Genomic DNA, 19717 nt, shown 5'->3' with positions numbered 1-19717 from the left:
TGTATATATATATATAATTTCACTCTTTAAAATTAATATTTTTATTGTAGTTCAGACCTAGCTATTATTTTTTTATCCTGGATTATTTCTTGTGATGAAAACTATGTTTGATGGGAGACTTATGGGAATTCCAGTTTCCTTATGTGTTTTTGAGTTTTTTCGAAGTGACTAGGTAATATTTTGAGAAAAATTTTTGTGGCTGAAGTTTGAGGTGCACCTGAAGGACAGAGAATAGCTAAAGTCAAACTATGAATTATTCTGATAGTTCTCTAAAGTCACAGAGATGTCGAGTCTCTAACTTTACATAGTCTTTCAGGAGCTCTTTGTAGCTCTGAAGAGAGGTAGTAGATCCAGGTTTTTCTTGCTTTCTCCACCTTCCTTCAGGTTTCTCTGCTTCCCAATTTCTTTTATCCAAATGGTGTTTCTTTCTCAGTCACTGAAACTTTTCCAAAAGGCAAGCCTGAGCTCCTTCCCAATAATCTTTTTGTATAAATATAACACTACTTCACTTCTTCTACTGATATATTCTAACCATCAATTTAACAGTGTTAGTATTTTCTAATTCCCTCTCTCTGTATGAAACCTAAGGGAACAAATAAAATCATGCTTTGGAATATATATTTATAAATATATCCTCGAATTATAACCAACAGTGATAATACATACTTCTATGGGAGCTTGACTTAAAAGCACAACTTATATTTGCTGATCTGTACAGAATTGTATATAGCTTTGTTCAATGGTTAAAAATACTGATGTGACGTGTAAAAATACCAATGGTGTGCTTTTCTCTTTAGAAGAGGGTAGTATTTTGATTTTCTTTAAGGAATTTTTTTTTTTAATTATACTTTAAGTTTAAGGTACATGAGCATAACGTGCAGGTTTGTTACATATGTATACTTGGGCCATGTTGCTGTGCTGCACCCATCAACTCGTCAGCACCCATCAACTCGTCATTTACATCAGGTATAACTCCCAATGCAATCCCTCCCCCCTCCCCCCTCCCTGTGATAGGCCCCGGTGTGTGATGTTCCCCTTCCCGAGTCCAAGTGATCTCATTGTTCAGTTCCCACCTATAAGTGAGAACATGCGGTGTTTGGTTTTCTGTTCTTGTGATAGTTTGCTAAGAATGATGGTTTCCAGCTGCATCCATGTCCCTACAAAGGAAACAAACTCATCCTTTCTTATGGCTGCATAGTATTCCATGTTGAACCAGCCTTGCATCCCAGGGATGAAGCCCACTTGATCATAGTGGGTAAGTTTTTTGATGTGCTGCTGAATCCGGTTTGCCAGTATTTTATTGAGGATTTTTGCATCGATGTTCATCAGGGATATTGGTCTAAAATTCTCTTTTTTTGTTGTGTCTCTGCCAGGCTTTGGTATCAGGATGATGTTGGCCTCCTAAAATGAGTTAGGGAGGATTCCCTCTTTTTCTATTGATTGGAATAGTTTCAGAAGGAATGGTGCCAGCTCCTCCTTGTACCTCTGGTAGAATTCAGCTGTGAATCCATCTGGTCCTGGACTTTTTTTCATTGGTAGGCTATTAATTATTGCCTCAATTTCAGAGCCTGCTATTGGTCTATTCAGGGATTCAACTTCTTCCTGGTTTAGTCTTGGAAGAGTGTAAGTGTCCAGGAAATTATCCATTTCTTCTAGATTTTCTAGTTTATTTGCGTAGAGGTGTTTATAGTATTCTCTGATGGTAGTTTGTATTTCTGTGGGGTCGGTGGTGATATCCCCTTTATCATTTTTTATTGCGTCTATTTGATTCTTCTCTCTTTTCTTCTTTATTAGTCTTGCTAGCGGTCTGTCAATTTTGTTGATCTTTTCAAAAAACCAACTCCTGGATTCATTGATTTTTTGGAGGGTTTTTTGTGTCTCTATCTCATTCAGTTCTGCTCTTAGTTATTTCTTGCCTTCTGCTAGCTTTTGAATGTGTTTGCTCTTGCTTCTCTAGTTCTTTTAATTGTGATGTTAGAGTGTCAATTTTAGATCTTTCCAGCTTTCTCTTGTGGGCATTTAGTGCTATAAATTCCCTCTACACACTGCTTTAAATGTGTCCCAGAGATTCTGGTATGTTGTATCTTTGTTCTCATTGGTTTCAAAGAACATCTTTATTTCTGCCTTCATTTCGTTATGTACGCAGTAGTGATTCAGGAGTAGGTTGTTCAGTTTCCATGTAGTTGAGCGGTTTTGAGTGAGTTTCTTAGTCCTGAGTTCTAGTTTGATTGCACTGTGGTCTGAGAGACAATTTGTTATAATTTCTGTTCTTGTACATTTGCTGAGGAGTGCTTTACTGCCAATTATGTGGTCAATTTTGGAATAAGTGCAATGTGGTGCTGAGAAGAATGTATATTCTGTTGATTTCGGGTGGAGAGTTCTATAGATGTCTATTAGGTCTGCTTGCTGCAGAGATGAGTTCAATTCCTGGATATCCTTGTTAACTTTCTGTCTCGTTGATCTGTCTAATGTTGACAGTGGAGTGTTGAAGTCTCCCATTATTATTGTATGGGAGTCTAAGTCTCTTTGTAAGTCTCTAAGGACTTGCTTTATGAATCTGGGTGCTCCTGTATTGGGTGCATATATATTTAGGATAGTTAGCTCTTCCTGTTGAATTGATCCCTTTACCATTATGTAATGGCCTTCTTTGTCTCTTTTGATCTTTGATGGTTTAAAGTCTGTTTTATCAGAGACTAGTATTGCAACCCCTGCTTTATTTTGTTCTCCATTTGCTTGGTAGATCTTCCTCCATCCCTTTATTTTGAGCCTATGCGTGTGTCTGCATGTGAGATGGGTCTCCTGAATACAGCAGACTGATGGGTCTTGACTCTTTATCCAGTTTGCCAGTCTGTGTCTTTTAATTGGAGCATTTAGTCCATTTACATTTAAGGTTAATATTGTTATGTGTGAATTTGATCCTGCCATTATGATATTAACTGGTTATTTTGCTCGTTAGTTGATGCAGTTTCTTCCTAGCCTCGATGGTCTTTACATTTTGGCATGTTTTTGCAATGGCTGGTACCGGTTGTTCCTTTCCATGTTTAGTGCTTCCTTCAGGGTCTCTTGTAAGGCAGGCCTAGTGGTGACAAAATCTCTAAGCATTTGCTTATCTGTAAAGGATTTTATTTCTCCTTCACTTATGAAACTTAGTTTGGCTGGATATGAAATTCTGGGCTGAAAATTCTTTTCTTTAAGAATGTTGAATATTGCCCCCCACTCTCTTCTGGCTTGTAGAGTTTCAGCCGAGAGATCTGCTGTTAGTCTGATGGGCTTCCCTTTGTGGGTAACCCGACCTTTCTTTCTGGCTGCCCTTAAGAGTTTTTCCTTCATTTCAACTTTGGTGAATCTGGCAATTATGTGTCTTGGAGTTGCTCTTCTCGAGGAGTATCTTTGTGGCATTCTCTGTATTTCCTGAATCTGAATGTTGGCCTGCCCTACTAGGTTGGGGAAGTTCTCCTGAATGATATCCTGAAGAGTGTTTTCCAACTTGGTTCCATTTTCCCCCTCACTTTCAGGCACCCCAATCAGACGTAGATTTGGTCTTTTTACATAATCCCATACTTCTTGCAGGCTTTGTTCATTTCTTTTTCTTCTTTTTTCTTTTGGTTTCTCTTCTCGCTTCATTTCATTCATTTGATCCTCAATCGCTGATACTCTTTCTTCCAGTTGATTGAGTCGGTTACTGAAGCTTGTGCATTTGTCACGTATTTCTAGTGTCATGGTTTTCATCTCTTTCATTTCGTTTATGACCTTCTCTACATTAATTACTCTAGCTATCAATTCTTCCACTTTTTTTTCAAGATTTTTAGTTTCTTTGCGCTGGGTATGTAATTCCTCCTTTAGCTCTGTGAAGTTTGATGGACTGAAGCCTTCTTCTCTCATCTCGTCAAAGTCATTCTCCGTCCAGCTTTGATCCGTTGCTGGCGATGAGCTGTGCTCCTTTGCAGGGGGAGATGCGCTCTTATTTTTTGAATTTCCGGCTTTTCTGCCCTGCTTTTTCTCCATATTTGTGGTTTTATCTGCCTCTGGTCTTTGATGATGGTGATGTACTGATGGGGTTTTGGTGTAGGTGTCCTTCCTGTTTGATAGTTTTCCTTCTAACAGTCATGACCCCCAGCTGTAGGTCTGCTGGAGATTGCTTGAGGTCCACTCCAGACCCTGTTTGCCTGGGTATCAGCAGCAGAGGCTGCAGAAGATAGAATATTGCTGAACAGCGAGTGTACCTGTCTGATTCTTGCTTTGGAAGCTTCCTCTCAGGGGTGTACTCCACCCTGTGAGGTGTGGGGTGTCAGACTGCCCCTAGTGGGGGATGTCTCCCAGTTAGGCTACTCAGGGGTCAGGGACCCACTTGAGCAGGCAGTCTGTCCCTTCTCAGATCTCAACCTCCGTGTTGGGAGATCCACTGCTCTCTTCAAAGCTGTTAGACAGAGTCGTTTGCGTCTGCAGAGGTTTCTGCTGCTTTTTTGTTGTTGTTGTTGTTGTTGTTGTTGTTGTTTAGCTGTGCCCTATCCCCAGAGGTGGAGTCTACAGAGACAGGCAGGTTTCCTTGAGCTGCTGTGAGCTCCACCCAGTTGGAGCTTCCCAGGGGCTTTGTTTACCTACTTAAGCCTCAGCAATGGCGGGCGCCCCTCCCCCAGCCTCTATGCTGTGTTACGGTTAGATCGCAGACTGCTGTGCTAGCAGTGAGGGAGGCTCCGTGGGCGTGGGACCCCCCCACCGGCCAGGTTTGGGATATAATCTCCTGGTGTGCTCGTTTGCTTAAAGGGCAGTATTGGGGTGGGAGTTACCCGATTTTCCAGGTGTTGTGTGTCTCAGTTCCCCTGGCTAGGAAAAGGGATTCCCTTCCCCCTTGCGCTTCCCAGGTGAGGCGATGCCTCGCCCTGCTTCAGCTCTCGCTGGTCGGGCTGCAGCAGTTGACCAGCACCGATTGTCCAGCTCTCCCTAGTGAGATGAACCCAGTACCTCAGTTGAAAATGCAGAAATCACCGGTCTTCTGTGTCGTTCGCGCTGGGAGTTGGAGACTGGAGCTGTTCCTTTTAGGCCATCTTGCTCCACCCCCCAGGAAATTTTTAAGGTTACATGTTCATTTAATTGGAAAATTTATATTTTTCCTTTTAGCCAGTAAAATTTTTCAAAAAAAGATTTATTTTAATTATTGCAGTGGGACAAATTGTTGCTCTTAGCCCAATTGGAATAGCTGTATATTTCCACAGAGTTTTCTGCATACTGGACATTGCGTGGTAAATTAGGAGTAATATATATGTTTCTCATGCTTTTTCCTAAGTCATTCAAACCTATCATGTATTCTGATAGCATGCTAAAAATATATTACCACTGTCAATTTACAGATGAGGAGACTGTGGTTCAGGGAGATAGGGAGATTAAAAAATTTGTCCATGGCCATGCATCTTGGGAATTGATGGAACCAAAATATAAGCTCCCAAAACCAGTGATCGATTCTGCTATATTCCCTCCTCGAAAGACCTCTTGAGGTGGAGACAGCATACAACTTTTTGAAGCTTCTTTGTTGTTGTTGTTTAGGACTAGGAATATACTTTCTCAAGTGATTTTAAAATTTGTTTTTCCAACATTTTAACAGTTAGTCATTACACTTGAGGCATTACTATTGGATAGCAAAGTAGACCAAAAGTGTGATATGGATGTATGTTTCATAAATAATGTTCTGATGAATTTCTGTTTATTGCTTATCATTTTTTAAAATTGCCACCTTCAAGGTGGTTGTGGGGATCAAGTGCAAACATGCATATTAAAGGTCCTTTGTAAGCTGTGAGGTCATCCTTATGTGTAGGAACATTGCTATACTGATAGTGATGTGAGTTGGTTTAAGTTATGAATAAATACTGATATTCTCTTTGAAAGTAAAGAACTACAGAAAATGTGATAGAGAATCATACTGGAATGCATCCATTGTATTCGTAATATTTTATTTTCTGTCATTGGTACAGTACTGGCTACGGGGAATGTCTTCTTGACAAACCAGATGAAGAAATATATAATCTGCCTTCAGAACTTCCTGGATCACGATATGATGGAAACAAGCAGTGTGAACTTGCGTTTGGTCCTGGGTCACAAATGTGTCCCCATATAGTAAGAAAAGATAATTCTTTTATTTTGTTTGAAAACTACCATAAAGTTATGCTTAGAATATATTTCAAAATGTGTTTATTCTCTTGAACTAAATATAGCTTTTAAGTCTGATAATTTAGTATTCGTCAAAAAGAGGTTAAGAAAAGGAAAATTAAAACTTATTGACTACTTATTATGTGTCAGGTACTGTTTGGGGTACTTAAAACTTATCTTTGTTAACTCTCACAAATCCCTATGCAGTATTCTCATTTAGAAAATAGGGAAGTTATATAATTTGAAAATTAAAAGCATTGAAATATTAATTTTCAAATGATATTATTTCGAGTTTAAGGAGAAAATATAGGTGTTTTGAATCTGAATTGTTTTAAGGCACCAGGAATCTAACTAATAGAGTACATTTTCCTTTACATATATTTGAATCCAAAAGAATTAAATTTGGGGATTATTGTTTAGTTTTTATTGAGCTATTATTTTATAATATTTTGAGGATTTTTCATAGACGAGATACTTTTTTCATTGAAATAGTTGATCCTAACACTTTTATTGGATCTATAATTATGATTTTCTTTTATATGGGTGTAAATTTAGGATTTAGTTTAGAATAAATGTCACTGCTTTGGTGAATCCATGCTTTACTTTTCCATGTAGAGTACTCATTCAGTTTTCCTTATTCCCTATATATTTTTGCCTAATTGCTTCCCTACCTACTAGGTTGTGAGGATCATTGGACCAGGAATGTAGACTTACTCAGTCATTAAAATAAATATCTGTGTCTATTCCAAGGGTCCAGTTTAGGATTTGTCACACAGTACATGCCACAAAATAAATGCTTATTGAATGTTGAATGAATGGATTAATTAGAGAATGCAAGACAGGCAAAGCTCATTTCACATAGTGACTATTCTTCCTAAAACCTTAAATTTCAATAAGCCTTTAAACATTCACGGTGACGTGGGGAAGATTTACCTTAAAATATCATTATAAAAGATACATTTCTTTCCAATCTGATTTAGACACTAAATAAATTTTGAATTTAAATTCAAAAAAAGAAATGAATCATATTGGGTATAGCTCGTATGACCCTCTGTGGACTTTTGTTTCTTTCGAAAACTTCAGAGCCCTTTGTTCAAATGTTGAAAGTATGCATTATATTCACAAAATAGGAAACTTCAGTATACATTATACATTATTTCAATGCAGATTATTCATACATTCTACCATTGTATCAAAAGCGGCTCTGGCAACTTCTTATGAAAAACATTTAACAATATCTTTAGAAAAATATCTTGTAAAGAGAGAAAACTATCTCAAATAATTTTGAAAATTTCCACTGCAATTTATAACTCCTATTCTATGTATGAATAAAGTTTTTTTAAAAAATGTTTTAAAGAAAATGTCACAGTTTTATATATTTAGAAGAAAATTAATGACTAGAACTTACTTAGTAAAAAAATTTGCTGATTAGTTTCAGCTTCTACCATAGAACCAGGAAATAGATCAATTTATAAACCAACGTGTAGTACTGAATTGAACCAGTGTTGTAGTGTTATCCTTACACTGGCTTGCCTGCCTTTTGTTACTCAGGAGAATATATGCATGCATCTGTGGTGCACAAGTGCAGAAAAGCTTCACAAAGGCTGTTTCACTCAACATGTGCCACCAGCAGATGGAACAGACTGTGGTCCTGGAATGGTAGGTTTTCTTGAAGGGTGAGTCTTGTATAAAGATATTATCCAAGGATGTGATTGCTCTGCATTTTCGCACCCTGTTTGTTATTTGCTGTCAACTTTTCTTCAGCTAGTTGAATTATTATTGCCATGTTTGATATAGTACATTGTCAACTGAATTAAATTTTTAATTGTACCCTATTTCTAAGCTATGGCAGATGAATATTAAAGGTTTGTATAGTTAGCATATAAATAATTACATGGATATATAGTTATCTATGTATATTATAGCATTGTTATTAAAATTGAGGACAGATATAACAGTCTTAATATTTTGGCAAATTCTACAAATTCAGGGATGTTTCCATTTCGTGTTTTCTCCCTTGAAACTCAGTTAATACAATTGAAAGTTTTAAGTGGCTTCTTTAGACCTTATTGTTTCTAAGTGTATCAAGATACATTATACTGCTAACATCAACCACCTACTGTGCTGCGTCTTTATTATTCCAACAGTCATGAACTTATTTAAAACTGTAAACATGATGTTGAATGATAACACTTACCATGATAATGAAAAGTGTCTTGTGAGAGGATGAAGTCACAGTGTACTTTGTGCTCCAGGACCTCAGTGGCCAGTGTTGACTACATTAAGTGTTTAGTCTGTCAGCATCTCTGAGCTCCCTCAGTGTAAAAGGAACACTGCTTTGGCAATGGATTGGCTAATTCTGACTCTTTGTTATCTTCACATTAGCCAAAAAAGATAACCTTCTTAAAAATAAGGTCAGTTCAGTAGCTGAACTTGTGCCTTTACCACCTCTTGCTTCGTTGAAATATTTATACTAGCTATTGCTTTTCTCTTGAGTCACTTGCATCAAAAGGTGTGTGTTTCCTATGAATATTGCTCACATCACAAATTAATTGGTTACTAATAATTTTATTTGGAACTTCAAGTTTTGTAGCAGCTGAAGTACTCATTGAAATCGTCTAACACACTAATAACCTTTTTGCAATTTTAGGATGAATGTTCTAGTGGGTTTTTTCAGTTCAGCTGGCTTTGAATTTTAAAATTTGATCTTTATATAACATTTCTATTTGTTGGATAAGAATTATTTAAAGGACTTTACTTTTTTCTCAGTTCCTGTGACTAGTATTAGTAGATAGCTTTTTGAGTAAAAGGTGGCATTTGCGAGAGTAACTACCTGAGGCTGAGCAGAGGAAAAAAAATCTTTTTGAAGTATGAATGCTGGGCTGCTGATATTGGCAAATTTGAAGATGTTCACCTGATTAAAATCCAGGACTGGCACCTTCCTCTGTTCCTCAGCAACTTTTCAAGTTACTGTATGCCATGAACCTTCAGGATTGATTGCCTGTGGCAAAAGTAGTAATTGATATATTTACAAATATTAAGAGATATACTATTTATAGCTAATTTATTTATATTCTAAATCCAGTTAGGGCATAAACATGATTTTTTGAAATTAAGGTATATATAAGTATAATGCATAGATCTTAGGTATGCAATTTGATGAATTTTAACAAATGTAGATGCACATATAGCCAACATCCCAATAAAAATTTCTATCACTTTAAAAAGTTCTGTTGTGGCTGGGTGCGGTGACTCAGGCCTGTAATCCCAGCACTTTGGGGGACCAAGGCAGGCAGATCACCTGAGATCAAGAGTTCAAGACCAACCGGGCCAACATGGCGAAACCCTATCTCTACAAAAAATACAAAAATTAGCCAGACATGATGGCAGGCAGCTACCTGTAATCCCAGCTACTCAGGAGACTGATTCAGGAGAATCACTTGTACCTGGGAGGCGGAGGTTGCAGTGAGCCAAGATCACGCCATTGCACTACTAGGGGACAAGAGTGAGACTTCCTCTCAAAAAAATAAATAAATAAATAAACCAACAACAACAAAAATTCAGTTGTGCCTCTTTCGAGACAACTTTCCTTCCTTCCAGAGAAAACTCCTTTTCTGATTTTTATTTCCAGAGATTCGTTTTTTCTTGTTCTTGTCAAAAAAGAGCGTCCTCTGTTTTTAAGGAGTGGAATGGAACAGGCGTCTTTTGTTCCACATATTTTTAAACTTCATCCATATTATCGTGTGCATTAGCAGTTCATTCCTTTATACCACAATATAATTCAGCTATACAGATGTACTGTAATTTATCAATTCTCCTGTCAATAGATATTGAATCATTTCTGGTGTTTGATTATTATGAATAAAAATGCCATGAACGTCCCTGTACAAGTCTTCTTGTAGACATATGTTTGTTCTTCTCTTGGCATCGAATTGCTAGATCATAGGGTAAGTGTATGTTTAACATCATAAGAAAGTGCCAAACAATTTTCTGAAGTATGTGCACCATTTTAGACTCCCCCCAGCAATGGAGGAAAGTTCCAATTACTCTGTATTTCTTGCCGACTTTTGATACTGTTAATCTTTTAAAAATATTTGGCCATTCTACTAGGTATAAAATGGAATCTCATTGTGGTTTTAACTTGTATTTTCATGATTATTATCAACCTTGTGCATTTTTTCATGTGCTTATTAGCCATTTGAATATTTTCCCATTGAGATGGTAGGATAGGCATGGATTTATTGAGATTCAAGGTAAATGTGATGAAATGCTAAGATTTACTTTAGAGCCAATACAAATTAAAAGCAATGGTGGTATTTGGGGTAGCATCATGTGGATTATAATAGATATAAATTCTCTTTTTAAAATTAATAAAACACAGTGAACCCCTATATATTTAGCTGTATTCAGCATTAAATAAACCTTTTATTGAAGGGACATTTGAAACAAATATTCTATAATTTTGCCTTAACATTCTTCTTTATTCTGTTTATCTTGTGACTATCTAATGAGTCTGTGTGCTGAACACTTTTGCTAGTAAATCAATTTGTGTGAAGACATGGTGAACCCTTCTGATAATGACTTAATTTTACTACACGGTGAATAGTATAATATTATAACATTTTCATGCTCTAGTCTCTCAAATTATTTTTTAAAAAGAGTAAGGATTACTTAAATTGTTCATGCAAGATGCTTACAAAATGCACATGCACACAGCACATTATGATTTTTTTTTCCACTTCTAATATGGCTTTCTTATATTGAATGACTTTTTCTAATGGAGAGCACAAAGCATTTTTACTGCTATAAGCTTGGCTATAGGATTCATTCAATCAGCAAAGATTTATCAAGGGCCTACTATGTCAGGCACTATTTTAGGTACACTATTCCTCATTTTCTTCTGTTGCTGTAGGATACATGAGTTAACAAAACAATGTTACTGGGGGTCCTTGCTCCCAGAGCCCCCAAGATGGTGGTGGGCCACTTCCAAAATGGTGGCAGGCAGCTTCCAAGATGGTGGCAAGCCTTGTTTTCTCTGACCTGGGGTTCTTGGCCTCATGGATTCCAAGGAATGGAATCTTGGGCCATGTGGTGAGTGTTACAGCTCTATTAGAAGCCATGGGTCATGGAAAAGAACCATGGAACCCAGTGACTAGTGTTCAGCTCGATTGGGATGAACCCAGGCACTTAGCCATGCAGGAACAATGGCAAGCCTTTAGCCCAATCAGGAGCAGCAATGAGTGTCTCACTGAATCAGGAGCACAGCAGACACCGTGTTGGATCCGGAGGGATGGAAGTCAGTGGCAGGTCTGAGAGGGCAGCAAACAGCCGTGGTAGATGGTGAGTGAAAGCTCAGCTCGAGCCATAACAAACATGGACCAGAAGACAGTGCAGCTGCAAGATTTAATAGAGTGTAAACAGAGCTCCCATACAAAGGGAGGGGACCCAAAGAGGGTAGCTGTTGCAGGCTCGAATGTCTGGGTTTATATCCGGATCATTGTCCCTCCTGCTGTACTCTCAGGCGATAGATGATTGGCTATTTCTTTACCTCCTGTGTTTGCCTAATTAGCATTTTAGTGAGCTCTCTTTACTACCTGATTGGTTGGGTGTGAGCTAAGTTGCAAGCCCTGTGTTTAAAGGTGGATGCAGTCACCTTCCCAGCTAGGCTTAGGGATTCTTAGTCGGCCTAGGAAATCCAGCTAGTCCTGTCTCTCAACAAGATCTCTGCCCTCATGTAGCTTAAGTTCTAGAGGGAGACTAGAATATTATAAATAATTAATATAATAGTACCATCAAACTGGTTGGTGCCATGGATCAGAAAAATAGAGCAGAAAGCTGATTAGAAGTTTTATAGTAGGAGAGGGCAGATTGCAATTTAAAATATGATGGTTAGGACAGACATTATATGAAGTTACCAAATTAGCTGTCTTAAAGGAGGTGAGAAGGTTAGCTATGAGGATATCTGGGGTAAATGAATTCCCAAGAACGGGAATAGCTGAGCTCCTAAGTCTGGAGTGTGCCTGGAGTGTTCAAAGAAGAGCAAGGAGGACATTTTAGCTGGAGTGAAGTAAAGAGAGAAAGAGACTTATAAGGAGAAGCTGAAGGAAGATTTCGTAGGGCATTGCAGGTGTGAAAGAAAAATATCTTAGGACCCTTCAAGCTGGGAAGGTCTCAGGACAAACCTGCTTCCTATTCTATTCAAGTCATCACTTTGCTCACAGAGATAGATGGATATTCTGATTGCCTCCTTTGGAAATACTTATAAGAAACCCAAAAGAATGCAACCATCTGTCTCTCACTTACCTGTGACCTAGAAGTCCCCAGTGGGGGGTGGGGAGGGGCTTGCTTTGAGCTGTCTCTGCCTTTTTGGAGAGAACTAATGTACTTCTTATGTATTGACTGATGTCTCATATCTCCCTAAAATGTGTAAAAACAAGCTGTGCCCTGACCGCCTTTGGTGCATGTCGTCAGGACTTCCTGAGGCTATGTCATGGGCATGTCCTCAACTTTGGCAAAATAGACTTTCTAAATTAACTGAGACCGTCTTAAATTTTTGGTGTTCACACAGGCCATTGTGAGAACTGCGTATTTACTCAAAGTAAAATAATGAAGGATTTGAATGGATTCATACCTGATTTGACTTAGTTTAAAAAGAGATCATTCTAGCAACTCTGTTAAGGCTAACCTATCAGGCACAAGAGTGGAAACAGACATCTACTTAGCTATTTCAGTGATAGAAGTAAGGGATGCTAGTGCTCAAATCAGAGTGATGGTAGTGAGATAATGAAAGGTCAATTTTTGATACATTTTAAAAGGAAGTAGAACATTTATTCTAGCTAATGTATCAGATGTGGAGTGTTCAAAGAAGAAGAAGAGAAATGATGACTAGGCTTTTGGCTGAACAACTTAGATCAACTTAGTAAAAGTGGGTTTTGAGTTGGGAGGGCAGGAATTCTCTTTTGGATATGCTGTGCTTGAAATGTCTGTTAGACATTCCAGTAAATAGTCATAAGTAAGTAGGCATATATATGAGTCTGGAGTTTAGGAGAGAGATCTGGACTAGAAGTAACTGTTAATAGTAAAGAATTAAAAAACCAAGATATGAGCCTGGAGAGACATTCCAACATTAAGTTGTCACAAAGAAGAAGATAATTTAAGAGAGAGATCTGGACTAGAAGTGACTGTTAACAGAAAAGAATAAAAAAACTGAGATGTGAGCCCGGAGAAACATTCCAACACTAAGTTGTCACACAAAAAAGAAGAAACAACAGAAGAAAATGAGAACAATTAATTATGAAGAAAGGAAGAAAATCAAGAGCCCTGGAAATGAAGAGAAAAAAAGTATGTCAAAGAAGAAAAGTGATTAGTTGTGCACGTATTGCTGATAAGGAAGACAGAGAATGAGAACTGGCCATTAGTGTCCTACACATTGTTAAATATAGTGAACCCCAAGTTTCTCTTCAAAGAATCAGTATGTCAGTATGTTCAGCTCTCTTATTCTTTGAATCTCCATTTTAAAGTTTAACTTCCTGGCTCTCTTTGCCTCCTTGCCTCTAGTTTCAGTAAAGAACTTTCCTGCCATTCCTAAACAGTAGTTCACATCTGTTCTCTTGGTCACCGGTTCTGACCTAAGTCATCTTTAGTTACCTGTTCCTAACCATCCTTCTTGCCAAACTACTCACCCTGCCATTCCGGCTCATACTGCTGCTCTTTTTAAAATAGCCAGTCGGAATTAGCTTAGACTGTGCAGTCCAACCCTAGCCAGTAGGGGAATGACACAGCAGTAGGGGTTCTCTGTGTCAGGAGTAAGAACTCCTGCCCCTGCCCTGTCCAGATGTGCTCTTGCCATTGTTCCATCTGTGAGGAGCACTGTTTTTGCAGAAAGGAAAATTTGCCTTGCTGAGAAAATTGTTTGAGTGATATTTCTTTGCAGCACCAGGGAACAAGCATTTTGCATTTCTAGCAATTTGAGCAGATTCATGGAGGAATAGGATATAAAAACCTGGCTGGGGCGGGGTTATGAGAGAATAAACAAGGAGTTAAAGAATGAACATGGCCGGCTTTTTCAAGGAGAAGCAGGGCAGTAACTGGTAAGGGCAGTGAGATATAAGAAAGATTTTGTTGTTGCTATTGTTTTCTGAAAGTGAGAGAAATAAGAGCTGTGTTTGTGTGTTAATGAGAATAATCTAGGGAACTACTTTGCAAATTATCTGTAGTAACAGATTGTCTTCGTTCTTTTCTAAAATTTCTGATTATAAATTGATACTTTTGTACAAAGTAATAAAATTATTGACTAGGAAAATAAAATGGAAAAAACATTCAAAATATAAGCCAAATTTTTCTATGGGAAACAGTATGGGAAACAGCCATTCCTCACAAAATTAGTAATTGAATTATCATATGATTTAGCTATTCTACTTCTGGATATATACCCAAATATTTGAAAGCAAGATCTCAAAGAGATATTTGTGCACTCATGCTCATAGCAGCATTATTCACAATATCTAAAGGTGAAAGCAGGGGTTTGAGACCATCCTGGCCAACATGGCAAAACCCTGTCTCTACTAAAAGTACAAAAATTAGCTGGGTGTGGTGGTGTGCACCTGTAGTCCCAGCTACTCGGGAGGCTGAGGTAGGAGAATCACATAAACGTGGGAGGTGGAGGTTGCAGTAAGCTGTGATCATGCCACTGCACTTCAACCTGGGTGACAGAGAGGGACTCTATCTCAAAAAAAAAAAAAAAAAAAAATATGAAAGCAACCCAGTGCCCATTGATGGATAAAAGGATAAATAAAATAAAATGTGGTAAATGCATATACTATGGTTTGAATGTTTGCCCCCTCCCAAACTCATATTGAAATTTAATTGCCCATGTAACAGTATTGGGAGATGGGGCCTGTTTGATAATACTAGGGCATAAAGGCTCTTCCTTCCTGGGTGGGTTTAGTGCCTCATAAAAGAGCCTTCAGGAGTGAGCTGTCTCGGTCCTTCTGCATTGTGCCCTGTGAGGATCCAGCATTCTGTCCTTCCAGAGGATGCAATGTGCAAGGTGCTATCTTGGAAGAAGAGAATGGCCTCATCAGACGCCAAACCTGCCTGTACCTTGACCTTAGATTTCCCAGTTCTCAGACCTGTGGGAAATGAATTTCTGTTATTTATAAATTATCCAATCTTGGATATTCTTATATAGCATCACAAAATGGACTGAGACAACATACAATGGAATATTATTCATTTTTAAAAATGAAGTTCTGACACATGGATGAAGCTTGGGCATATTATGCTAAGTGAAATAAGCCAGTCACATGAAGACTAGTACTATAGGATTTCAATTATATGAAGTATCTGGAGTAGTCAAATTCATAGAAACAGAAAGTAGAATGGTGGTTACCAGGAGATAGCAGGGAGGACAAAATGGGAGTTATCGCTTAATGAGCATAGCGCTTCAGTTTTACAAGATGGAAAAGTTCTGGAGATTGGTTGCATGACAATGAATATACACAACACTATTGAACTATATACTTAAACATGGCTAAGATGGTAAATTTTATGTTATGCGTGTTTTGCCGCAATTAAAAATAAACATAAGACAATTTTTAAATTATTTGCTTAGACATAAAATTTCTCTGTAAAAATCTTACAAAAATTTCAAAATGCTTACTCTCAAGTTGTGTTATCTTCTCTCAGTCTGGTAACTAATTCATGGACTGGCATGAGTGCATGGTCATACTTGATTAGCTGTCACTGAAATGATGATGTAGAAGAGACGAGAGAATTGCTGGAGTGATGTTTGGTGTAGTGAGAAGGGATGGGATTAAGTGCACAAGCAGAGGGGTTGACTTTGTCTGGGACAGGGAATTTTCCATGTGTACTAACAGGTAGCAAGTCTGAATGTATGAGTGCAGATACTGTTGAATGAGTAGAACAGGTGGTGAGAGACTGTGGGTAGATTCTTCTGTAAGTTTGCATTTTCTTGATGAAAGTAAAGAAACAAGGTTGTCATCTGAGACTTCAGATAGGATAAAGTAGAAAGCTTTTTATGAGTGGAAGAGTAAATAGATACTTTGAGTAAAAAAATGGAAGGATGGAAATATACCATATTAACCTAGTATTTGGCTCTTCTATTCAAAAAATACCCCCCATATTCCATTTTACTATTTAATTTTTCCTTCCTCCCCAGTGACACTAAATCTTAAAGCCAAGAGAAATATTACACTCCTTTTGTATTCCACAGATCTTACTCAGTAGGTAGGAAATATTCATAAAATGGTTTCAAATGTAATCTGAATTAATAACAACTTGCTTCAAATTGTTTAGTTTATTCTTCTATTGATCTTTATGCTGCTATTACAATTTTTGTGATGTTCTACTTAGAGGCACACATCATTTCTTTTTGTGCTTATTATTTTTATAGCATTGCCGCCGTGGGCTATGTGTAAACAAAGACATGGAAACACGTCCTGTAAATGGTGAATGGGGACCATGGGAACCTTACAGTTCTTGTTCAAGAACATGTGGAGGTGGAATCGAAAGCTCAGCCAGGCACTGTAATCGTCCTGAGTATGTCTTTTTTATGTCACTATAAATTAAGATTATCTCAAGGCACCAGAAAGTAAACATCAGTTTCACTCACTTCTAAAACTGGAGGTCAGTCCGTAAGTTTCTGAGATTCAGAAAACTTCTGGAACACTTTAAGTCATATTGATTTATATTTTGGTAGATTCAGACATTAAAAAAAAAACCCTAAATAGATTAAATTTTATAAACTGAACTGAGATCCATTTTCTTCATTTTTTTTTGTTTTTTAATTTAGTATAAATTTTGAGACATACTTTTAAGTGTGAATGACAGTTATATAATGGCATTTTCACATTTACCGTATGCCTAGTGAAACATCCTGGCTCCTTTCATGTATGTGTTGGATCTTCTGGACAGCATATATAGTTTGGTTACCGATTTTTTTACTGTTTTGTGCAATGTGACATGTGATATTTTCCTTTCTCTGCTTCTTGTGTTATAGATGCATCATTGTCTTTAGCTGAATAAGTACTAAAGCATATATCCCCCTCATCAAACTATTTAAAAGAGCTTACATATTGCATTAAGATTTTAAGTTAATGTTTCTGTTGTATACATGATATAGAAGTTGGTAAGCAATATGATACTCTTTACTTAAAGTATTATTAATAAGCATTTTTAATGCACAAATGTGACTTACTCTGAATAAACTCTTGGTTCATTTAAATTTTAGGATAAATTATACTAGAAGTCTTTATATTCCAAAAATTCTGCAAAAAATTTTATTTTCTGGCATAAGCCAAAATAACATGGATGTAGATTGATACCATAAAACTCCTTAAATTGAGTGATAAATAAGATATACATGACAAAGATGTGTATGTATTTTCTTGTTATTTAACAAGGCCTCTGCCTTTGTTACTGTCTTTGGCTCACTACATGTCTTTTATTCTTTCCAGAAAATGAGCAAACCCTTTTTTGGAAGTTTAAGAACAAACTTCCATTGCTGGTTTCATGCTAGTTAACCTAGTCAAGAATAAGATATCATTCCTGCCCTCTAGGCTCACTGTCCACGCTAAGGTGGATATTTTAGTGGTTCATTATCCATAGAATTGCTTAAAACTCATGTTACATACTTCTGTTAAAAAAGTGTTAGTGGGACTTCATTGGTTTTCTAGATCCTAGAAAAGATTGGAACTTTTAGAAGTAAGTGGCACAAATAATGTTGTACTGATATGCTTTAAAATGTAATGAATTTGACTAGGCCAAGAAACGGAGGAAATTACTGTGTGGGCCGCAGGATGAAATTTCGATCATGTAATACTGATTCATGTCCAAAAGGCACACAAGACTTTCGAGAGAAGCAATGCTCTGATTTTAATGGCAAACATTTGGGCATCATTGGCATTCCCTCTAATGTGAGGTGGCTTCCAAGATACAGTGGCAGTAAGTAAATTATGCTGTTCCTTTGATGTAAATTTTTCTGAGACATAAGAACACATAGCTTTATTATTATACATTAAAAAATGTGACCTTTTTCTTTTTTACAGTTCGCACAAAAGATCGTTGTAAACTCTACTGTCAGGTTGCTGGAACCAATGATTTCTACCTATTGAAGTATATGGTTGAAGATGGTACTCCTTGTGAAAATGAAACTCATGACATCTGTGTTCAAGGCCGGTGTATGGTAAGTAAACTGTAAGTTTCTGTTATATTTAAAGTGACTTTAAGAATAATGTTTTTTTTCTATTTATATAACCAAATATTACTTTTACTATCTCAGTATATGTTCTTATGCATTCCAACAAAGCAACCTTTGTTATCATGCTATCTATAGAAGTATAGTTAGCCTGGTTACTGGGGATTCTCTGTCATCAAAAATGCCTCAACAAAGCATTAAGTTAAATTTTCTGACTTCCTATGGTCTATTGTACTCATAATCAAAATAGAAATGAGGTCAGCTTCCTAAAAGATAGAAAATAATAGGATACAAGGATTGTAAAGTGATTTTGCTACTTTAAATGTAACCTTCTACAGTAACGTTTTCCTTACCGTTAAAACCATTGATATTCTCCCTTCCTCTTTCCAGCTCTCTGTCACTTACTTTTATGTGCATTCAACAAACATTGATTGAATAGCTACTAGATGTCAGATACTGTTCAAGTCACCAGGATAAAAGATTGGAGCAGAGAACCCCACTTCCAAGATGGTCACAGATTTGTGGGGGAAATAGGCACGTAAACAATTACAATGTAATGCTATGGGTCATCTGCAAGGTAGCACGGAGTTATTGAGGAAGGAGTGTCTTATTTTATGGGGAGGTGGGTAAAGGATTCAGAGAACCTTTCATGGAGCGCATGAGACTTGTGCCAAGTATCGAAATGAGTAGGTTTTAGAAGGAGAGGAATTATGGGAGCAGAGTTGGAGTTAGGGACCAGCAGATGGTTGTCAAATGCACTTTTTTTTTCTTAACTCCTTGGAAACATATAGAAGCATTTGAAGTCAAGGGAGAGATGTGATTCAGTTTGCCTATTGGAATCTTCAAAATATTGGATTTAGAAGATTGGAGACAGGTGGTCTAGGTCAGAGCTGATGAGATGCTGAGTAAAAGCACAAACATTGCAATGGCAATCTTGAGAATGGATGGCAAGTTTGAGAACTAGGCTAGTGAATGTGGTCTAAAGAATATAGTAAGTGTACTTCTATGAGACCAACTTTTTTAGATTCCACATATAAATGAGATCATATGGTATTTGTTTTTTGGTGCCTGGCTTATTTCATTTAACATAATGTCCTCCAGATTGATCCATGTCGTCACAAATGGCAGGGTTTCCTCTTCTTTATGGCTGAATAATATACCATTTTGTATATAAACCACATCGTTTAAATCCATGCATCCACTGATGGACACTTAGGTTGATTTAATATTTTGGCTATTGTGAATAGAGCTGTGATAAACATGGGAGTGTAGATCTCTCTTTAATATACTAATATCATTTCCTTTGGATATGTGCCCAGTAGTGAGATTGCTGGATCATATGGTAGTTCTATTTTTAGT

General features: G+C 37.3%; 1 protein-coding gene across 2 annotated transcripts in view; it reads left to right on the top strand.

Moving 5' to 3' along the window:
- The window catches only part of ADAMTS20 (ADAM metallopeptidase with thrombospondin type 1 motif 20), a 208650-nt gene that overhangs the window by 77076 nt on the left and 111857 nt on the right, over positions 1–19717 (top strand). For both annotated transcript variants that reach the window (XM_045365086.2, XM_074005906.1), the window contains 5 exons: positions 5967–6108; positions 7693–7800; positions 16556–16701; positions 17924–18105; positions 18210–18346. In XM_045365086.2, the coding sequence (XP_045221021.2) occupies positions 5967–6108; positions 7693–7800; positions 16556–16701; positions 17924–18105; positions 18210–18346 (715 nt within the window). The remainder of the gene's footprint in view (positions 1–5966; positions 6109–7692; positions 7801–16555; positions 16702–17923; positions 18106–18209; positions 18347–19717) is intronic.

Source organism: Macaca fascicularis, chromosome 11, assembly GCF_037993035.2.
Source record: "Macaca fascicularis isolate 582-1 chromosome 11, T2T-MFA8v1.1".
NCBI classification, from domain to species: Eukaryota; Metazoa; Chordata; class Mammalia; order Primates; family Cercopithecidae; genus Macaca; species Macaca fascicularis.
This window is presented reverse-complemented; position numbering and strand designations above follow the sequence as displayed.